General features: G+C 36.2%; 1 protein-coding gene across 5 annotated transcripts in view; it reads right to left on the reverse strand.

Annotated features, from left to right (window-relative positions):
• ULK4 (unc-51 like kinase 4) overlaps window positions 1–19,496 on the reverse strand; it is a 530,581-nt gene that overhangs the window by 476,831 nt on the left and 34,254 nt on the right. For all 5 annotated transcript variants that reach the window (XM_058555650.1, XM_058555625.1, XM_058555632.1 and 2 more), the window contains exons 13-16: window positions 16,960–17,064; window positions 14,298–14,358; window positions 12,573–12,754; window positions 11,652–11,698 (exon numbers count right to left, since the gene is read on the reverse strand). In XM_058555650.1, coding sequence (XP_058411633.1) covers window positions 11,652–11,698; window positions 12,573–12,754; window positions 14,298–14,358; window positions 16,960–17,064 — 395 coding nt within the window. The remainder of the gene's footprint in view (window positions 1–11,651; window positions 11,699–12,572; window positions 12,755–14,297; window positions 14,359–16,959; window positions 17,065–19,496) is intronic.

The following is a 19,496-nucleotide window of genomic DNA, read 5'->3' on the forward strand; positions in this document are numbered from 1 at the left end:
ACCAGAGAGAAGAAGGAAATAGTAATTAACCCTTTTATTTCTGAGTGCAGTGGTATTTCACTAACGGTTTCTGTTCTACTTATTAGGAAAACAATGGTTTTATACCTAAGTAGTAAATAATTAATATCAGAACAGTTAAACATATATTCACTTTAATAGAAATTTTTACAATCATAAGTCTTATGAATATTGTTCTAAAAATACCAGTTTTAGTGAGATGTTTCTGTTTCATTATCCAGCAGAAAAAGAAGTTGATAAATTATTAAATATCACTTCACGTGATTTGGAAAAGTTTATTTCATTTAGAAAATTAATTTTGATAAGATTTCTTTAATTGGGGAAAAAAAGTTGAACGTGTGAGTCGATAAGAACCATACTCTTATTTAGTGATGCTTGCGTGTTTTCTGGGCTAATCCGTGTGTAGATCAGCCAGAGAGCCTCTACTTTTCAGGTTCTTAAACTACGCAGGACTCATGAAGGGAAACAAATCAGACTCAGCAAAGTATCATAGGGAAGCCTTCATGTCGTCAGAACTCTAACATACAGAAATAATTCTTATGGATTTAAACACTTTTTGAATTAGCCATTCAAATCTCTTAACATACACAGATTAAGAAGTCCTAGGGAATTGTATGATTAGCATCCTGCCTCTGAATAAAAAGATTACACTTTAAAAGTGATCATTTTGAAAAAGATTTGGGAGGACATTGGACCAAAAGTTACAAGACAAAGCTTCCAGTCACAGCTCTGCCAGTGACCAGTTTTGTGACCACAGCCAAGTCAATTATGCTTCAATTTCCACATGTGTGCAATTTAAAGGGACAGATGGATTAACCTCTAAATTTTCACAATGGTAAAACAAATGCTTATTACTAAAAACTCACTAATGAATTAGAGGATACAAGGCAAAACTTATCTCGTTTCAAAGACAAGCCCAAAATACTTATGAAACACTGAATCAATTTTTCAATCTACAAAATTAAATAATGGCTACCAGATTTACTCAACTAAAAGAAAAATGTATCACAACATGCTAATTAAATATTTTCCCCAATCTCACCAGAAACAATTCCCATCAGAACAAGAGAAAACATATTACCTTAAAACTCTTATAGTTTCAAATTATAAACTATTTAAAGTAATAACGACTATGTTTCTCAATTTATACCAAATACTTACATACAACTATATACTATATACAATACCCTACAAAACTGGCTCCTTCTCATAATTCAGGTTTCTTCTTAAATGTCACAACTTCAGGTGGCCCCAATGACCCATTACACTGTATCTCAGAACCATCCCCATGTCCATGACAGCATCTAAAACTGCATTGGCCAATAAACCTTCGTGCAATGACAGAAACGTTCCATATCTGCTTTGTTCAATACAGTATCCACCAGACGCATGTGACTATCAAGCACTTAAAATATGGCTGGTGCAAGTGAAGAACTACGTTAATTATAAATTATACATAATATTTGAAATTAGTTTTAAATTTAAATAACCACATGTGGCTAGTGGCTACCATATTAGACAGAGTAGATTTAAAATGTTGTAGTTACTTTTTCATGTGTTTATTTATTATCTGTCTCCCCTAGCAGCCCATAAGGTCCCTGAATGCAGGGCTTTGTCTTGCTCCCCACTGCAAGCACCAAGAAAGTACCTGGCATAAAGTAGACTCTCAATAAATGTTTGTTGAATGAATATAATATCAATATCAAAAACAAAGTAACTAAACACATTAGTAGGAAAGGAGCGGGTAAAAATATGATTGCACAAGGTAAACAAAAGTGGAGCAGGATTTCCGACGTAAATCTCAAAGTAGAATTTAAGGCTAAAATCATTAAATGAGAAAAAGATTTCTTGTAAACTAAAAAAGTGGCATGACCTACAAAGGATATAAGGTGTGAATCATTATGCACCATATAACAAAGAATGAAAAGTGAACCTGATAGGAATAGGAAACTTCAGTCTACTTCTCTCTCAAGCATAGCAAGAAGGCCACAATGAATACATACACACAAGCATCCGTAATAAAACTAGCCAAGTCAAAGTAAAGATCAAAGTCTACAATCTACAAACAGTGACCACACTTACTCAGTGGGAGGCTGTAGAGGGTGGTGTTTATGACTCTGGAATGAATGTCCTGGGCCCAGTCTTGTGGGGGAAGGCGTACTCATCCTTCATGTGCCTGGTTACCTTGTATGTTAAGTAGGACTAACGACAATACGCACCTCATCAAGTTGTTCAAAGAATCAAAGGAGCTAACCCATGTGAAGAAATTGCCATGGTGTCCAACATTTAATATGTGCTGAATGAGTTAGCTATTATTATCACATTATGTACTACATTCATGATATATTTTTAAAAACTATTTTATATTAGACCACAAAGATAAATTCATAGAATTCCCAAAGGTAGAAATTATACAGGACACATTATGATATAATAAAAGTGATGTAAGAAATATAAATCAAAAAAGCGTAAATACTTGCAAATTTAGAAGCATTTCTGTATACCTTATGCATCAAATGAAAAATGAAAGCGTCCATCAATCACAATCATGTAAATAACACAAGTCAAAACTCAAGAGACTATTTTTTGCTTTACGATAGCAGACTGGACCCTGACACCCACCTTTCTATTCCCTCACAAGTCTGCTAAAATAAAAAATTGTGTATAATTAAATGATAATTAGGAACAGAACAAAGGACTGAAAGCAGACCTGAGTGTTTGAGGAAATTCCAGATGACACACATAGATGGAATTATTTTGACAGAAAATGAATAGAAGAAATTCCTGACTAAGAACCACAGGTAAATATATATCTTCCCAAGGAAGCCCCAGAGACTTGAAATAAACTAAAACAGAAAGCAAGGACAAGCCATAGAACAATCATCAGATTAGAGAACTGCACAATGAACAGGTGAGCCGATTAGGTCCTGCCTCCTTCCCATCTCCCTCCTTGGTACACAGAATAAACCCTGCAGTCCTGGCCTCCAGAATAAAAATGGAAAATTATTCCTACACTGAACAATCTACCCTGGGGTGAAATACAGGTGTAGATGTGGAGAGCAGAGACTGTGGTCCTTCATACCAGCTACTAGAGCAGAGAAAGGAGTTAATGGAGGAAAGCCAGCTCTATCCCAAAGAAAAACCCATCCTGCCAATTGAGGAGGCCTCCAGCCTGCCTACCTGCTCTTCAGCCAGCCAGACTCCCAACATACAAGTCAACCAGTCAACAGTATCACCCACTCACACTAGAGATCTATAGATTTGATGCAATTCCAGCCCTTTCCTTTAAAGATGAGGTTGTTGCAAAAACAGTCTTAGAGAAGTAAAGAGGAAATTTGTATTGCCAACTTCTATACTGATCAATTTAACCATTTATTCATAATATAAACTAAGTACCAAAGATCACCAAGCATTTGAAGGACTAAGAGAATTAAAAAGCAGGACCATGATGAGAAAGCAGTGACCCACAGGCTAAAGAGACAGAATAGAATTTTTACAATCCTAATGTTTAACCTTAATATTAGTCATAACATTTAACCCTAAATTCTGTTCCAAAACAGAATTTTTATAATCCTTTAATTTATCCTCAAATTCAAAAGTATATTATAGATCAAATATACGCAGCTAGGAAAAAGGACCAACCAGAAAACAAGAAAATCAACAAAAATTTTAAAATATAATTGTTGAAATAAAATAGAGATTCTTAATAATAAAATGAGCAAAGATAAATATCAAGCTTGAAAGCTCAAAGATAAAATTAGGGAACAGCAGTAAGAGACAGAGTTTGGCAGTTCTTCAAAAGGTTGAACACAAAATTACCATATAACCCAAGAAATCCACTACTAGGTATGTACCCAAGAGAAATGAAAACATACGTTCACATAAAACCTTGTATACAAATGTCCATAGCAGCATTATCCATAAGATCCAAATGTCAAAACAACCCAGTGTCTATCAAGAATGGATAAACAAAATGTGGAATATCCATACAACAAAATATTATTCAGCCATAAAAAGAATGAAGTACTGATTCACGCTACAACATGAATGAACCATGAAAACATTATGCTAAGTGAAAGAAGCCAGTCACAAAAGATCACATTTTTTTATATTTCATTTATATGAAATATTCAGAATAGGCAAATCTATAGACAGAAAGTACATTGGTGGTTTCCAGGGACTGGGGGGAGGGTGCAATGAATACAGGGATTCTTTGGGTGATCAAAATGTTCTGGAATTAGATGGTGGTGATGGTGACACATCTTTGTGAATATATGAAAAAGCACTGAATTGTACAGTTTTAAAAAGTGAATTTCCATCACATCAACAGACTAAAAAAGAAAAGTCACATGATCATATCAATAGATACAGAAAAAGCATTTGACAAAATTCAACACCCATTCATGATAAAAATTCTCAGTCAACTAGGAATAGAGGGAAACTTCTTCAACTTGATAAAGATTATCTACAAAAATCCTACAGCTAACATCATACTTGATGGAAAGAAACTCCAAAATTTCCCACTAAGATCAAGTACAAGGCAAGGATGGTGACTCTTACCACCACTCCTTTTCAAAATCATACTGAAAGCTCTAGCTAATGCAATAAGACAGGAAAAGGAAATAAAAGGTAAACAGATTGGGAAGGAAGAAATAAAACTGTCTTTGTTTGCAGATGACATGATTGTCTACGTAGAAAATCCTGAAGAATTAACCAGAAAAAAAATAAAACCTCCTGGAACTAGTAAGTGATTAAAGCAAGGTGCTAGATACAAGGTTAATATATAAAAGTCAATTGCTTTCCCATATACTAGCACTGAACAAGTAGAATTTGAAATTAAAAACACAATACCATTTACATTAGCACCCAAACAAAAGAAAATACTTAGGAATAAATCTAACAAAATACATACAAAAGCTTTATGAGGAAAACTAAAAAACTCTGATGAACAAAATCAAAGAACTAAGAAATGGAGAGTATTCCATGCTTATGGATAAGAAGACACAATATTGTCCAGATGTCAGTTCTTCCCAAATTGATCTATAGATTCGATGCAATTCCAACCAAAATCTCAGCGAGTTATTTTGTGGATACCAACAAACTGATTCTAAGGTTTATATGGAGAGGCAAAACATCCAGAAGAGCCAACACAATATTGAAAGAGAAGAAAAAAGTTGGAGGACTGATGCTACCTGACTTCAAGACTTAGCATACAGCTACGGTAATCAAGACAGTGGTATTGGCAAAGAATAGACAAATAGAGCAATGCAACAGAACAGACAACCCAGAAGTAGACTCATATAAATACAATCAAATGCTCTTTGACAAGGGCGCAAAGGCAATAAAATGGAACAAAGATAGTCTTTTCAACAAATGGTGCCAGAATAATTGGACATTACACGCAAAAAAATGAATCTAGACACAGATCTTACACCCTTCACAAAAATTAACTCAAAACAGATCACAGACCTAAGTGTAAAATGCAAAATTCTAAAACTCTTAGAAGATAACATAGGAGAAAACCTAGATGACCCTGGAGGTGGCAATGACTTTTTACATGCAACAGCAAAGGCATGATCCACGAAAGAAATAACTGATAGGCTGGACTTCATTAAAATTAAAAACTTCTGTTCCACAAAAGACAACATCAAAAGGATGAGACGATATGCCACAAACTGGAAGAAAATATTTGCAAAGACTCATTTGATAAAACAGTGTTTTCCAAAATATACAAAGACTTCTTAAAACTCAACAATAAGAAAACAAACAACACAATGAAAAACTGGGCCAAAGACATTAACAGACACCTCAACAAAGAAGATACACAGATGGCAAATAAGCATCTGAGAAAATGCTCCACATCACGTCATCAGGGAAATGCAAATTAAAACAAGAGCAAGATACCACTACACACCTAGAAGAATAGCCAAAATCCAGAACACTGACACCACCAAATGCTGGCATGGATATGGAGCAACAGGAACTCTCATTCATTGCTGGTGGGAATACAAAATGGTAGAGCTACTTTGGAAGACAAGTTTAGTGGTTTTTTACAAAACTAAACATACTCTTACCACACGATCCAGCAATCATGCTCCTTGGTACTTACCCAAAGGAGTTGAAAACATTTGCCCACATGGATGTTAACAGCAGCTTTATTCATAATTGCCAAACTTGGAAGCAACCAAGACATCCTTCAGTGTGTGAATGGATAAATAAACTGTGATACACACAAACAATGGGATATTTGGTACTAAAAAGAAATGAGCTATTAAGCCATGAAAAGACATGGAGGAAACTTAAATGCATATGACTAAGTGAAAGAAGCCAATAGGGAGAAGAGAAGGCTATATACTACTGTAGGATTCCAATTATATGACATTCTGGAAAAGGTAAAACTATGAAGACAGTAAAAAGTTCAGTATTTGTCAGAGGGATGAATAGGTAGAGCACAGATTTTTAGGGCAGAGAAAATACTCTCTACAGTACCATAATGATGGATACATGTCATTATACATTTGTCCAAACCCACTGAACGTACAATACCAAGAGTGAAATGTAATGTAAACTTTGGACTTTGGATGATTATGTGTCCATTTAGGTTCATCAGCTGTAACAAATGTACCACTCTGGTGGAGGATGTCGATAATGGGGGAGGCCATGCGTGTGTGGGGGCAGGGAGTATATGGAAAATCTCTGTACCTTCCCTCAATTTTGCTGTGAACCTAAAACTGCTCTAAAAAAATACAATCTTAAACAAAAAAAGGTGAATTTCATGACATGTGAATTATATCTCAATAAAAGATAGTGAGAAAGCAAAAGAAAATGAAGAGTCAAGAGACACGAAATCCTACACCCATCCTATAGGAGTTTCAGGAGCAGAAAACGGATGAAATAGAGATGAAGAAACAGGAAAGCTAAAGAAAGCCTGAAGCATTTATTAGACCAACTGCCAAGCAAATTAGCAAAAAGAGATAACTGAGCACATTCTAGTAAAATTTTGAGGGCCTGGAACAAAAAGAAACATTCAGACACTGAGAAACAAAATGAAAGTAGTTACATATAAGCAGAAGAAAAAGACAGGTGGGGCTGCTGAGTCTTCCAGAGCTTCAGCTAGCACAGGAGAGAGAGAGAGCAAACTCTCTCTCACAGCGTGGAACAAGGGTCAGGATGCCCCAGGGTGAAAGGTCTCATTCAGTCTGTTACGTCTGGGCCCTAAAACCACAGAGAGACTTAAGGAGGCAACAACTCCAGAAGCAGCGCCTCTGAGAGAGCTTCTTAAAGAAAAAAAACTACCAAATAATTAAATCCAATCAACCAATAGGCAAAGTAGAGCAAAGAATTCACAAACAGAGAAACTGTAGTTAAAAAATTGATGATGAACATTTACTTTACTTAAGTAAAATTTATACCAAAAATTGGAAAAATCCTTTTTAAAATTCACACGAATCTCAAGGGACCCCAAAGAGGCAAAATAATCTTGAAATAGAAAAACAAAGTTGGAGGTCTTACGCTTTCTGATTTCAAAACTTACTATAAAGATATAGTAATCAAGACATTGTGGTACTGGCATAAAAACAGATATACAGACCAATGGAATAGAACAGAGAGCCCAGAAATAAAGCCTCACGTATACGATCAAATGATTATCAACAAGGGTGCCAATATCGTTCAGTGGGGAAAGGACAGCCTTTTCAACAAATGGTGCTGGGAAAACTGGATATATCTGTGCAAAGAAATGAAGTTGGACCCTTTACCTAACATCATATACAAAAATTAACTCAAAATGGATCAAAAACTAAATGTAAGAGCTAAAACTATAAAACTCTTAGAAAAAACATAGATGAAAAGCTTTATGACATTGGATTTGGCAATGATTTCTTGGATACGACACTAAAAGCACAGGCAACAAAATAAAAAATAGAAAAACAAGGTTTCATCAAAATTTAAACCTTTTATACACCAAAAGGCACTATCAAAACAATGAAAAGGTAACCCTCAGAATAAGACAAAATATTTGTAAATCATATATCTGATAAGGGGTTAACATCCAAAATATACAAAGAACTGCTACAAATCAACAAAATAAAACAAACAACCCAATTAGAAAATGGGCAAAGGACTTGAACAGACGTTTCACTAAAGAAGATAAACAAATGGCCAATAAACACATGAAAAGATGCTCAATATTACTAGCCATTAGTGAAATGCAAATCAAAACCATAATGACATACTGCTTCACACCCATGAGGATAGCTACTACAAAAAAAAAAAAAGGGAAAATACAAAACAAGTGTTGAATGGGATATGGAGAAATTGGAACGTTCGTGCATTGCTGGTAGGAATGCAAAATGGTGCAGCCGCTATGGAAAACAGTATGATGGTTCCTCAAGAAGTTGAACATAAGATTACCAAATGATCCAGCAACTCCACTTCTGGGTATACACCCAAAAGAACTGAAAGCAGGGACTTGAACAGATATTTGTACACCAGTGTTCACAGCAGCATTATTTGCAATAGCCAAAGGCAGAAGCAACCCACATGTCCATCAACAGATAAAAAGATGAACAAACATGGCACATACATATATGGAACATTATTCAGCCTTAAAAAAGAATGACGTTCTGATACATGCTACAACATGGATAAACTTTGAAAACATTAAGCTGAGTGAAATAAGCCAGATACAAAAGGACAAATATTGTATGATCCCACTTATATTAGGTACCTAGAATAGGCAATTCAGGGACAAAAAGTAGAATAGAGGTTATCAGGGCTAGGAGGAGAAAGAATGGGGAGTTATTGTTTAATGGGTAAGACCTTCTGTTTGGGATGATGAAAAAGTTCTGGAAATTGGTAGTGGTGATGGTTGCACAACATTGTGAATATACTTAATGCCACTGAATTGTACAATTAAAAACAGCTAAAATGGTAAATTTTGTGTTACGTATATTTTACAACAATTCACAAAATTTTTTAATTAAAATATTACGCATTATTATATGTGAATTATATCTCAATAAAGTTCATTGGCAAAGGTTATAAAATTTGATAAATATCCACTGTTGAAAGTTTTAACAAAAGGGCATTTTTATCCACATTCATTGGGAATGCATATTGATACAGTGTTTCTGAAAAGCATTTTAGCAATTTATCAGAAGTCACAAAAATATTTATTCCCTTCTACCCATTTGATCTAATTCTATGAATCTGTCCTAAGGGGAAAAAGAAAAAACAGATTGGTACAAAGATTTAAGCACAAAAATGGTCAGCAATATATTGTTTACAATATTATAATACTATCCAAAAATAGGGCATGATAAATAAAATGATCAAACACTCACAGCATACTTTTTAAAAAGGCATACCTTGAAAAAGTATCTTAGACAAATAATTAATGACATTAAAGATACATAACATGTTATATAAGGGGAGGAGAAACATAAAATTATGTCACGTTATTCTATTTTGTTTTTCTATATGCTGAACAAAGCCATAAATATACCCACTTCCACAGTGATCATCTCCGAGCTAAGTGAGGGACCTTCATCACATGCCATCAAGGTGAATGACCTGATCAGACAGACCTCACCGGAAGAGGGTGCATGAATGGAGAGAGAGAGTAAAAGAAGGCTCCAGGCAGAGGACTTCTCTACCTTACTACTTATCATTTTTCTTGATCAAATGGAGAGAAGGGAACTCTCATACACTGCTGGTGGGAGTGCAAACTGGTGCAGCCACTATGGAAAACAGTGTGGAGATTCCTCAAAATATCAAGGATAGAACTACCATATGATCCAGCTATTCCACTGCTGGGTATTTATCCAAAGAACTTGAAAACACCAATGCGTAAAGATACATGCACCCCTGTGTTCATTGCAGCGTTATTCACAATAGCCAAGATTTGGAAGCAACCTAAGTGCCCATCAAGGGACGAATGGATAAAGAAGATGTGGTATATTTACACAATGGAATACTACTCAGCCATAAGAAATGATGAAATCCAGCCATTCATGACAACATGGATGGACATTGAGGGTATTATGCAAAGTGAAATAAGTCAGAGGGAGAAGGTCAAATACCGTATGATTTCCTTCATTAAGTAGTAGATAATAACAACAATAAACAAGCACATAGAGACAGAGATTGGATTGGTGGTTACCAGAGGGGAAGGGGGGAGGGAGGAGGGCGAAAGGGATAATTCGGTACATGTGTGTGGTGATGGGTTGTAGTTAGTATTTGGGTGGTGAACATGATGTCATCTATACAGAAATAGAAGTATAATGATGTACACCTGAAATTTATACAATGTTATAAACCAATGTTACTGCAATAAAGAAAAAATTTAAAAAAAAACTGTTTTACAATTAAACTGCAATCAAAAAATAGAAAAAAAGTTTTAAAACAGTACTTGGAAAGGATTAGGAATGTCTATTTTTAAAAGTCAGCAGGGGGCACCCCATTCACAGATATAATTTAAGTTTTAGCTGAAGTGTTCGATTTGTTGGTTTCTTTTTAACGAGCATACCACAAACCTTCTCAAAGTTTACATGCTCAAAAATTACCTAAAAATTCTATTTTGTAATGCCAGATTTTACCTTGGGAGAGTAACAACATAAGAATAATTACCCAAAAAAGCATTTTGTTTTTGGGTAATTATTGTTTCCTATTGTTTTCCCCTATTTTGCCAGCATGGAAGAGTAATTACTATCTTACTACTATCACATTTCACAAAACCCCTTCAACTTCATGTTTTCATGTGCTTCTCTTAACAGTAATACAAGATAAGCAAACTTGATAATAATAATGACAACTTCTACACCCCCAACCTATACTAAGCACCCACTAAGAACCAGGCACTCTGCAAGGTATTTCATACACTTATCTCATTCAAAATTTAATTATTACCAAAAATCTATGAAATAGATACACTATCCCCATTTTACAGATGAGAAAACTGAGGCTCCACAATTAAAGCAATTTGCCAGAGGGCAGATCTATGATCCACACCCAGGTCTGTCTGAATCCGAAGCCTATACAATTTCATCGTCCTACACAGACTCCCCAGGAAGCTGAGACTCAGAAAGAGGCAATCATCTGGCCAAGCCTCATTGGCAACCAGAGCGCAGAACTTTCTAACACTTTATCTAATGTGCTTTTCACCAAGGCATGTCGCCTCCATAATACGCAAGTACAGGTCCTTCCATCAAGAGCTTACAGATCATGATCCCATTAAATTTTAAATAAACTCATAAGAAAGCTACAGACTACATAAGGGAAAGATACAGTGGCGAGGGAAAACTCCTTAGGAAGCGTAACTAAATTACAACACAGGGATCAAGGGTAAAGTATTTGATAAAGCATACTCAAAAGAATAACAGTCAATAAAGTTTCCAGATGCAGTTTATATAATCCTAGAATTATGTTTATAATATTAGAATAAGGACTATTTTGAAATCTTTTTAAAGTTACAATTTATGCCTATAGAAATTGCCTATTGATTCAGAGTCATCATTACTTCAGAATATTTTATGATTAAATATTTAGGACTATGTGCTTTTGATAAATACGTATGCTGTGACTACTTAATAAAATAATGAAGAATAAATTATTAAGATATAAATGTTACTTACATATCCCAGTTTGGAGCTATTCGCAAATGCTGGATTAGCAATTGGAACTAGAATAAAAAATTAAGACGTAGATTTCATTCATGAAACAACACAGAAAGTGACTGCTAAGTTAACAAATCAGATGTGTATACAACTGAAATGTGAATCCTGCACCAGGGAGATAAATTATTTACAAAAATGCAAAATCACTGAGTATATGGATAAGATAAAAATAAAAACTAAGAACAGTACTTTCAGTTTCTCCTATCCAGTTATATTCCCTAAATGCACCCCGCCCCCAGAAACACACACCAAGTACCAAAAAAAACAACTTTAACACTATCCTGAAAGCCAATGAACTTAAACTTCTTTCAAATCAGTTCCCAAATGAGGGCCCACTATGGAAAACACCCCAGACCACTGTTAACTCCTGTCTGAGAATGACTTCAAAAGCTCTGTCAAATCCTCATAATTTTACCATTGAACCAAGACAGTCCAAGAAATAATGTTCCCAGGGGAAAAAGAAAAAAAAATCTTAGAGGCTTACTGTCTCCCTTAAGTGTCACATCAGAAACCTTGGAGTTTACCAGGTCAACCCAGTAAAGGAGCCCCTATTCCACATGGGCAGCTCACTCCAGCAGCTGATGAAAGGTCTCTGTCTTATGATTTCAGATGTGAAAAATGTCTTACAATTATTACAAGTTAATATAAAATGCAAGCTGGAGTATTACAAAATAAGTTCAAAATTATTGTCTATGTAACTGCTTTTAGTCCTAAGGATTAAACAGAAGATAAACTGTAGCAAACCTATAATCTTGATAAATCACTTTTTTTATTGTAATTTGAAATCAAATATGTTAGTACTTGTTTTAATCTCTATAGAAATCCTGCATGCTGCAAGGACCGTGAAAGGAGTCTTGTCTTTACAGTTTAACTACCTACCAGGGGAGAATGGAGGAGCCTGGTGGCCACCTCCCTATGACCAGCCACCACACACAGATAGCAAAGGAGGTTCAGCTTGGCTCGGGAGGCTCCCGTGCTCTTCTCGGTGGAGTCAATCTGAGAGCACACTTGTTGCAAAAAGTCATTCCAGTCTTGGTCTTTGAGAAATATTAATTTATCCACTGAAGAGGAAAGAAAATATTAAAAGTGAGTATCGGGGCGGCCTGGTGGTGTAGCGGTTAAGTGCACACACAGCGGTTAAGTGCTGCAGTGGCCCGGGGTTTGCAGGTTTGGATCCCAGGCACGCACGGATGCACCGCTTGTCAAGCCACGCTGTGGCAGCGTCTCATATAAAGTAGAGGAAGATGGGCACAGATGTTAGCCCAGGGCCAATCTTCCTCAGCAAAAAGAGGAGAATTGGCAATGGATGTTAGCTCAGGGCTGGTCTTCCTCACAAAAAAAAAAAAAGTGAGTATCGTGAAAAAGGATTGCTGACTATATTACAAGAAAAATAAAACAGAACATAGAATTTCAATAGCTAAGATGAAGACAAAGAAAATTGTGACTTCACAATGCCAAAACCAAAAATACTCCAAAGTTGACACTATTTTTGTTTAGTCTTCTATATTCATCTCTTTTTCCACCCATGGAGACTTTTTAACTATGTCAATGGAAAACTGTGCTTAAAAAAGAAAGTAGATGCCTAAAGGAGAACTATCCCGAGAATTTAGCAAAATGCAAAGTTAAATAAAGTTGTATTATGAAAACACAAGATAACCTTGTATAAATAAAACAATCTAGACTTAAAATAATGGAAACGCCAAAAATTTTACAGTTGTTAAAAGGTTCCAATGAAATTACTGTTAAACATAACCAGGTTAATATGACAGTTGAAATCATCCGAGAGTCGACCTCCAAATCTCTACACAAACACAAGGCAAAAACTAGGAAACGAGATGCCATCTAAAATAAACATAGTTTCAGCTGATCTCCATCTTTAAACAAAATAAAATGTCATAATAATTTCCTAAAATAACTTAAAGTAAAAGGGAAAAGGGAAGGAATATTATTTTGAGATAATAATCCTCTCTAGGTTTTCATAAATAGTGGTTCTACTTGACACAGTTTACCAAAATATGAATATTTTATTTTGAATTTACTTTGATTTGATTTCAAATCATAGATTCTACTCTAGCTATGATGAAGAAGTTTTTCTGAACCTAGCATAACAGCTTAAACCATAACTCATCAAACAAAATACATCAAAATTTAAGGTATAAAAAAATTTCTGATGTTCACCCTAAATAAGACTTTCTATTAGGTGAAAGGAAATGTAACAATCATGCTTTAAGTATCTCCACTCCCACATCATCCCCACAAAAGTGAACCATTTGGCCCTGTTCTCTACTGCCCCCTTCCCTCAAGTAGAATCTTGATTCTTCATTGTGGTCTCTAACCCTCTGCACCCACAAGAGCACCATAAATGTTGGAAATTTCCACACGAATACAGGGCAGCCCAGACTCAGCTGAGTAAGGACAAAGGCTGGCAGAAATGGATTACAGGCTGTTTATAACTTACAAAACACTGCCCCAAGAATATAGCCAGTTAGCAAGAAAATAGAAATTTAGCTATTCATAAATAAAATATTCCATTTGCTATTAAATTTCATATTTGTATCTGTCCACAAAGTGTCTACATGTTGGATAAGTCTTTTAGGATCCTACCTGAATGTACTGGCAGATGCAGTATTTTTGGATCAAATTTAATTGGTGGTTGTTTCATTATCTGTGGTTAAAAAAAAAAAAACCTTTTGAGAAAGACATCTGTCTACTGATATATCTCCTATATCAGATTATAAATCAATAAGGACAGAAAAGAACACTGTAAAATTTGTCACCAAAAAGAATAAGAATTCAACGGTGCCCTTTCAGATTAAAATATACAAATATGGATAATAATTTATAAAAAACCATTTCAATTGATACCTGCAATAAAATAAGTCTTCACAGAAAAGAGTCACCCTATCTTGGCTTACACTTAAGCTAACTTACCTCTAGGTTAGAAAATCAGTCATTCAACAAATATTTATTGGGTACTGCCAGGGTGAGGTACTATGCTAAGTGTTAAGGAGGATATAAAGATATAAAAGACATGATCCTACTGTCAGAGAGTTGATACTCTGGTTAATAAGACAAACATTTGTTAAAAAATTTTTTAAAAACAAAATATTTAGGTAACAATGCAAATCAGGCATGACATAATTACAGACAAAATATTTCACAGACAGTTTTTTTTAATATTAGAGAATACAGCAAGCACTTTAGGCTGATGTGGTCAGGACAAAGTTTATGGAAGAGGTAGAAGGTGGGCTGAGGTCTCAAAGAATGGTCAGGACTTGATGGCTGAATGAGAGAAGACACTAGGAGGCTGTAACAGCCTGAACAGGAAAGTACACAATCTTTTTGAGGAAAGTGAAGAAAACATGTAGTTGGATCCATGAGTTTGGAACAGCCAGGGTACTCCATCTTGAGACTTTTAATAAAAAATTCAACCATCATGTCTATGTCTAACTTCTCCAAAATCTCTCTGTAGAGCATTTTAAAAACCTTTGCTGGGGCAGGCCCGGTGGCGTAGCAGTAAAGTTCACACGCTCCACTTCGGGCGGCCCGGGGTTCGCGGGTTTGGATCCCAGGCATGGACCGACACACTGCTTGCCAAGCCATGCTGTGGCAGCGTCCCATAAAAAGTGGAGGAAGATGGGCACAGATGTTAGCCCAGGGCCAATCTTCCTCAGCAAAAAGAGGAGGATTGGCAGATGTTAGCTCAGGGCTGATCTTCCTCACAAAAAAAAAAAAAAAAAAAACCTTTGCTGGTAGTATTCTTGCCAAAAATGCATAATCTCATTGTAATCAGAAGAAACCTTTAGAAAAACCCAAACTGAGGGACATTCTAGAAAATACCTGACCAGTGTATAAAATACCTGACCACTTCAAAGTGTCAGGGTCATGAAAGACAAGGAGGTTGAGAAATTACCACGAGGCCATGAAAGACAAGGACAGACGGTAAGAGAGTAAAGAATCATAACAACTAACTGTACCATGGGATCCTGGAACAGAAAAAGGACATCAGCAGCACAACTGGTAAAACTCAAATAAGTTTGGTAGATTAGTTAATAGCACGGTACCAGTGTTAATTCCCTGGTTTTGCTAATTCCCTGGTTATACTATAGTCCTGTGAGATGTTCACATTAGGAGAAGCTGGGTAAAAGGTATTCAGAAACTCTATTTTTGAACCTATCCTGTAAATCTAAAATTCGTTCAAAATTAAAAGTTAAAAAAAGAAAAACCGCTACTGGCTAAGGTTTCCAGAACTAAGTGCAGTTATAAGAAGAAATATAGAGAGAATGTGGTCAAAAGATATCACAAATTGTTCTAGAAGGTCCACTGAGAAAATGCCCCATTACACATTAAATTTGGCATAATGTGTAGTTACTCTGCCAGAGATCTAAACTCATAAAAAGAATTAGCTCCACTATAAAAAACAGCTGAGTAATCTATATTAAATGTTGTCAATCTAGTCAATAAACATGCAGCCAAGAAATCATTTGTTCTAAACTAATGCTCTCCAATGAGATGAGAGGAAACCATCATAAATTAATACAGAAAAAAAATAAAAAAAAAAACAAGAAAATTAAAATACAGACTAGGTGGTGAAATGTGAGCGTGTTGGAGACTGGAAATCAAAAGAAAACAGAAGGAATGAGAAATGAATTGTTTTTCAAGGAGAGTACTCATCATCCCCTAGAAATACAGTATTACAGTCCAAAAGACGTGAGGCAACAAAAATCACACTAGGTTAGAAGAGCATTATGAACCATGACTCCCCAAACTCCCAGTGTCTTCCCACTGTCTACCCTGCAGTCTTGACAACCTGTGACAGAGTATGGTCTCTGTGATCTGCCCACCCACCCCAGCCTGGTGAGCAGTGCTCACTGACAAATGCCTTCGTAGCACATCAGCAACTAGAATATTTAGAGTAATTCACCTAAGTACATGTGGAGAAATGAAGGGACTGAGGGCTAAGGTCTCAGGTCTAGAAGTCAGCAGCCACTCCTCAGCAGATGGACTGATAAGAGGCAGAGCTAATGCACAAGAGGAAGAAAACTCACCACTCCAGTGAAGTGGAAGGCAATGCAGGAAGAAGAGAGGGTTATAGACAGGGTGGGAGTCAGAAATGCAGACATGTGGCATGAGTGAAATAAAAGCAGACAAGAGGATCAGGAAAGAAAATTAGGCAAAAAATATTTAGAAGGAAAATATCACCCAGATTTCTGCCCTCAGTGAAGTCTAAGAATCAGCCCTTGGTTCTTAGGGCATCTTTCCGCACCTTCGGATTGTCAATAATTGGGGTGACAACAAGATCTGAGTCCATGTAGATAAGCTCTCTCATCTGGGATTCCACGTCCTGCTGACTCAGGTGTCCACTTGTAATCTGAAACAAGAACAAAAATTAGACTTTGTTTCTGTGACTAACGAAGAGCTTTAAAAGACTGAGCAAATAAGATGCGAGGTAAAACACCACTGAAAAAGGTCACCTATATCAATGTACCTCAACTGCTATTCAAAACACTTTCACAGATAGTCTCATTTGATCATCACAAAAACCCTAAATCGTATGTCTCATTATTCCCATTTTTACAGATGACAAACAGAAGGCTCAGAGAAAGTAACTGACTCACTCATGTTTACCACAAAGGCTGGTTAGGCCTAGAAAACAGATCTTCTATAGTTTGATGTTCTAAACTACGATGAGGCAAACCCAGTTTTGCAATTATCAGCATGGTTTTTAATCTTTCATCCACCAAACACTAATCAATTTATTTCTGCTTTACAAAATATTCAATATAAAGTTAAGATTATAGCATAAAAAAATTACATCAACGCAACAAGACCTTCTCCAAGGCATATAATAGTAAAATTGGCAAAAGTCAGTGACAAAGAAAAAATATCCAGGGCAGCAAGGCAGAAGAAAATAATCTATAAAGGAACCCCTATCAGGCTTTCAGTGGATTTCTCAGCAGAAACTTTACAGGCTAGGAGAGAATGGAAATGATATATTCAAAATACTGAAAGACAAAAACTTTCAGCCAAGGATACTCTATCCAGCAAAACTATCCTTCAGACACGATGGAGAAATAAAAGCTTTCCCAGATAAACAAAAGCTGAGGGAGTTCATCACCTCTAGACCTCCCCTACAAGAAATGATCAAGAATGCCCTTATACCTGAAACGAAAAGGCAAAGGTTTACAAAGTTTTGAGCAAGGAAACAAATAGACAAGATCAGAAAACTGCAATTCTCTTTCAGAACAGGGTAGCAAATATTTAATTATAACTTAAAAGATAAAGGGAAGGAAGGGGCCAGCTCAGTGGCATAGTGGTTAAGTGCACATGCTCTGCTGCGGCGGCCTGGGGCTTGCAGGTTCAGATCCCGGACGCACACTGATGCACTGCTTGTCAAGCCATGCTGGGCGGCATCCCATATAAAGTGGAGGAAGATAGGCATGGATGTTAGCCCAGAGCCAGTCTTCCTCAGCAAAAAGAGGAGGATTGGCAAGAGATGTTAGCTCAGGGCTAATCTTGCTCACAAAAAAAGAAAAATGGAAAGAAAGCATCAAAAGTAACTATAAACACTTCAACTTAGTCACAAACTCACAACAGAAAACAAAATAATTTGTGACAACAATAACTCAAGAGGAAGAGGAAAGGGATGGAACTTCTTAGGCTAATGGAGATAAGAGGCTACCAGAAAATGGACTATCTCAACTATGAGATCTTTATACAAACCTCACAGTAACCACTAAACAAAAAATCAGAGCAGGGCCGGCCCCGTGGCTTAGCGGTTAAGTGCACGCGCTCCGCTGCTGGCGGCCCAGGTTTGGATCCCGGGAGCGCACCCACGCACCGCTTCTCCAGCCATGCTGAGGCTGCGTCCCACATACATCAACTAGAAGGATGCGCAGCTATGACATACAACTATGTACTGGGGCTTTGGGGGAAAAAATAAAATTATAAAAAAAAAAAAAAAAATCAGAGCAGAGCCACAATTCATAAATAAAGAGAAAACTGAGAAAACCACCAAACTGAAATGGCAGTCAGAAATACAAAGGAAGAGAAACAACAGAAATATAGAACAACTGGAAAACAAGAGATAAAATGGCAGTATTAAGCCCTCATATCCCAATAATCACTCTAAATGTAAACAGATTGAATTCTCCAATCAAAAGACACAGAGTAGCTGGAAGGATTAAAAAACAAGATGCAACAATATGCTGCCTCCAGGAAACACAGCTCAGCTCTAGAGACAAACATAGGTGTAGAGTGAAGGGATGGAAGACAATACTCCAAGCTAATGGCAAACAAAAGAAAGCAGGTGTTGCCATACTTATATCAGACAAAGCAGACTTCAAGATAAAAAAGACAATGCAAGACAAATAGGGGCAGTATATAATGATAAAAGGGACTTTCCACCAAGAGGACATAACACTTAGGAACATATATGCACCTAACACAGGAGCACCAAAGTATATAAAGCAACTATTAACAGACCTAAAGGGAAAAATTAACAGCAATACAATTATAGTAGGGGATCTCAACACCCCACTTACATCAATGGATAAATCATCTAGACAGAAAGTCAACAAGAAATAGTGGATTTAAATGAAACACTAAATCAGATGGACTTAATAAATACATATAGAGTATTCCATCCAAAAACAGCAGAATACACATTCTTCTCAAGTGCACATGGAACATTCTCAAAGAGAGACCATATTTTGGGAAACAAGGCAAGCCTCAATAAATTTAAGAAGATTGAAATCATCTCAAGCATCTTTTCCAACAACAATGCTATGAAACTAGAAATCG

Source organism: Diceros bicornis, chromosome 2 (assembly GCF_020826845.1).
Source record: "Diceros bicornis minor isolate mBicDic1 chromosome 2, mDicBic1.mat.cur, whole genome shotgun sequence".
In the NCBI taxonomy this organism is placed as follows: Eukaryota; Metazoa; Chordata; class Mammalia; order Perissodactyla; family Rhinocerotidae; genus Diceros; species Diceros bicornis.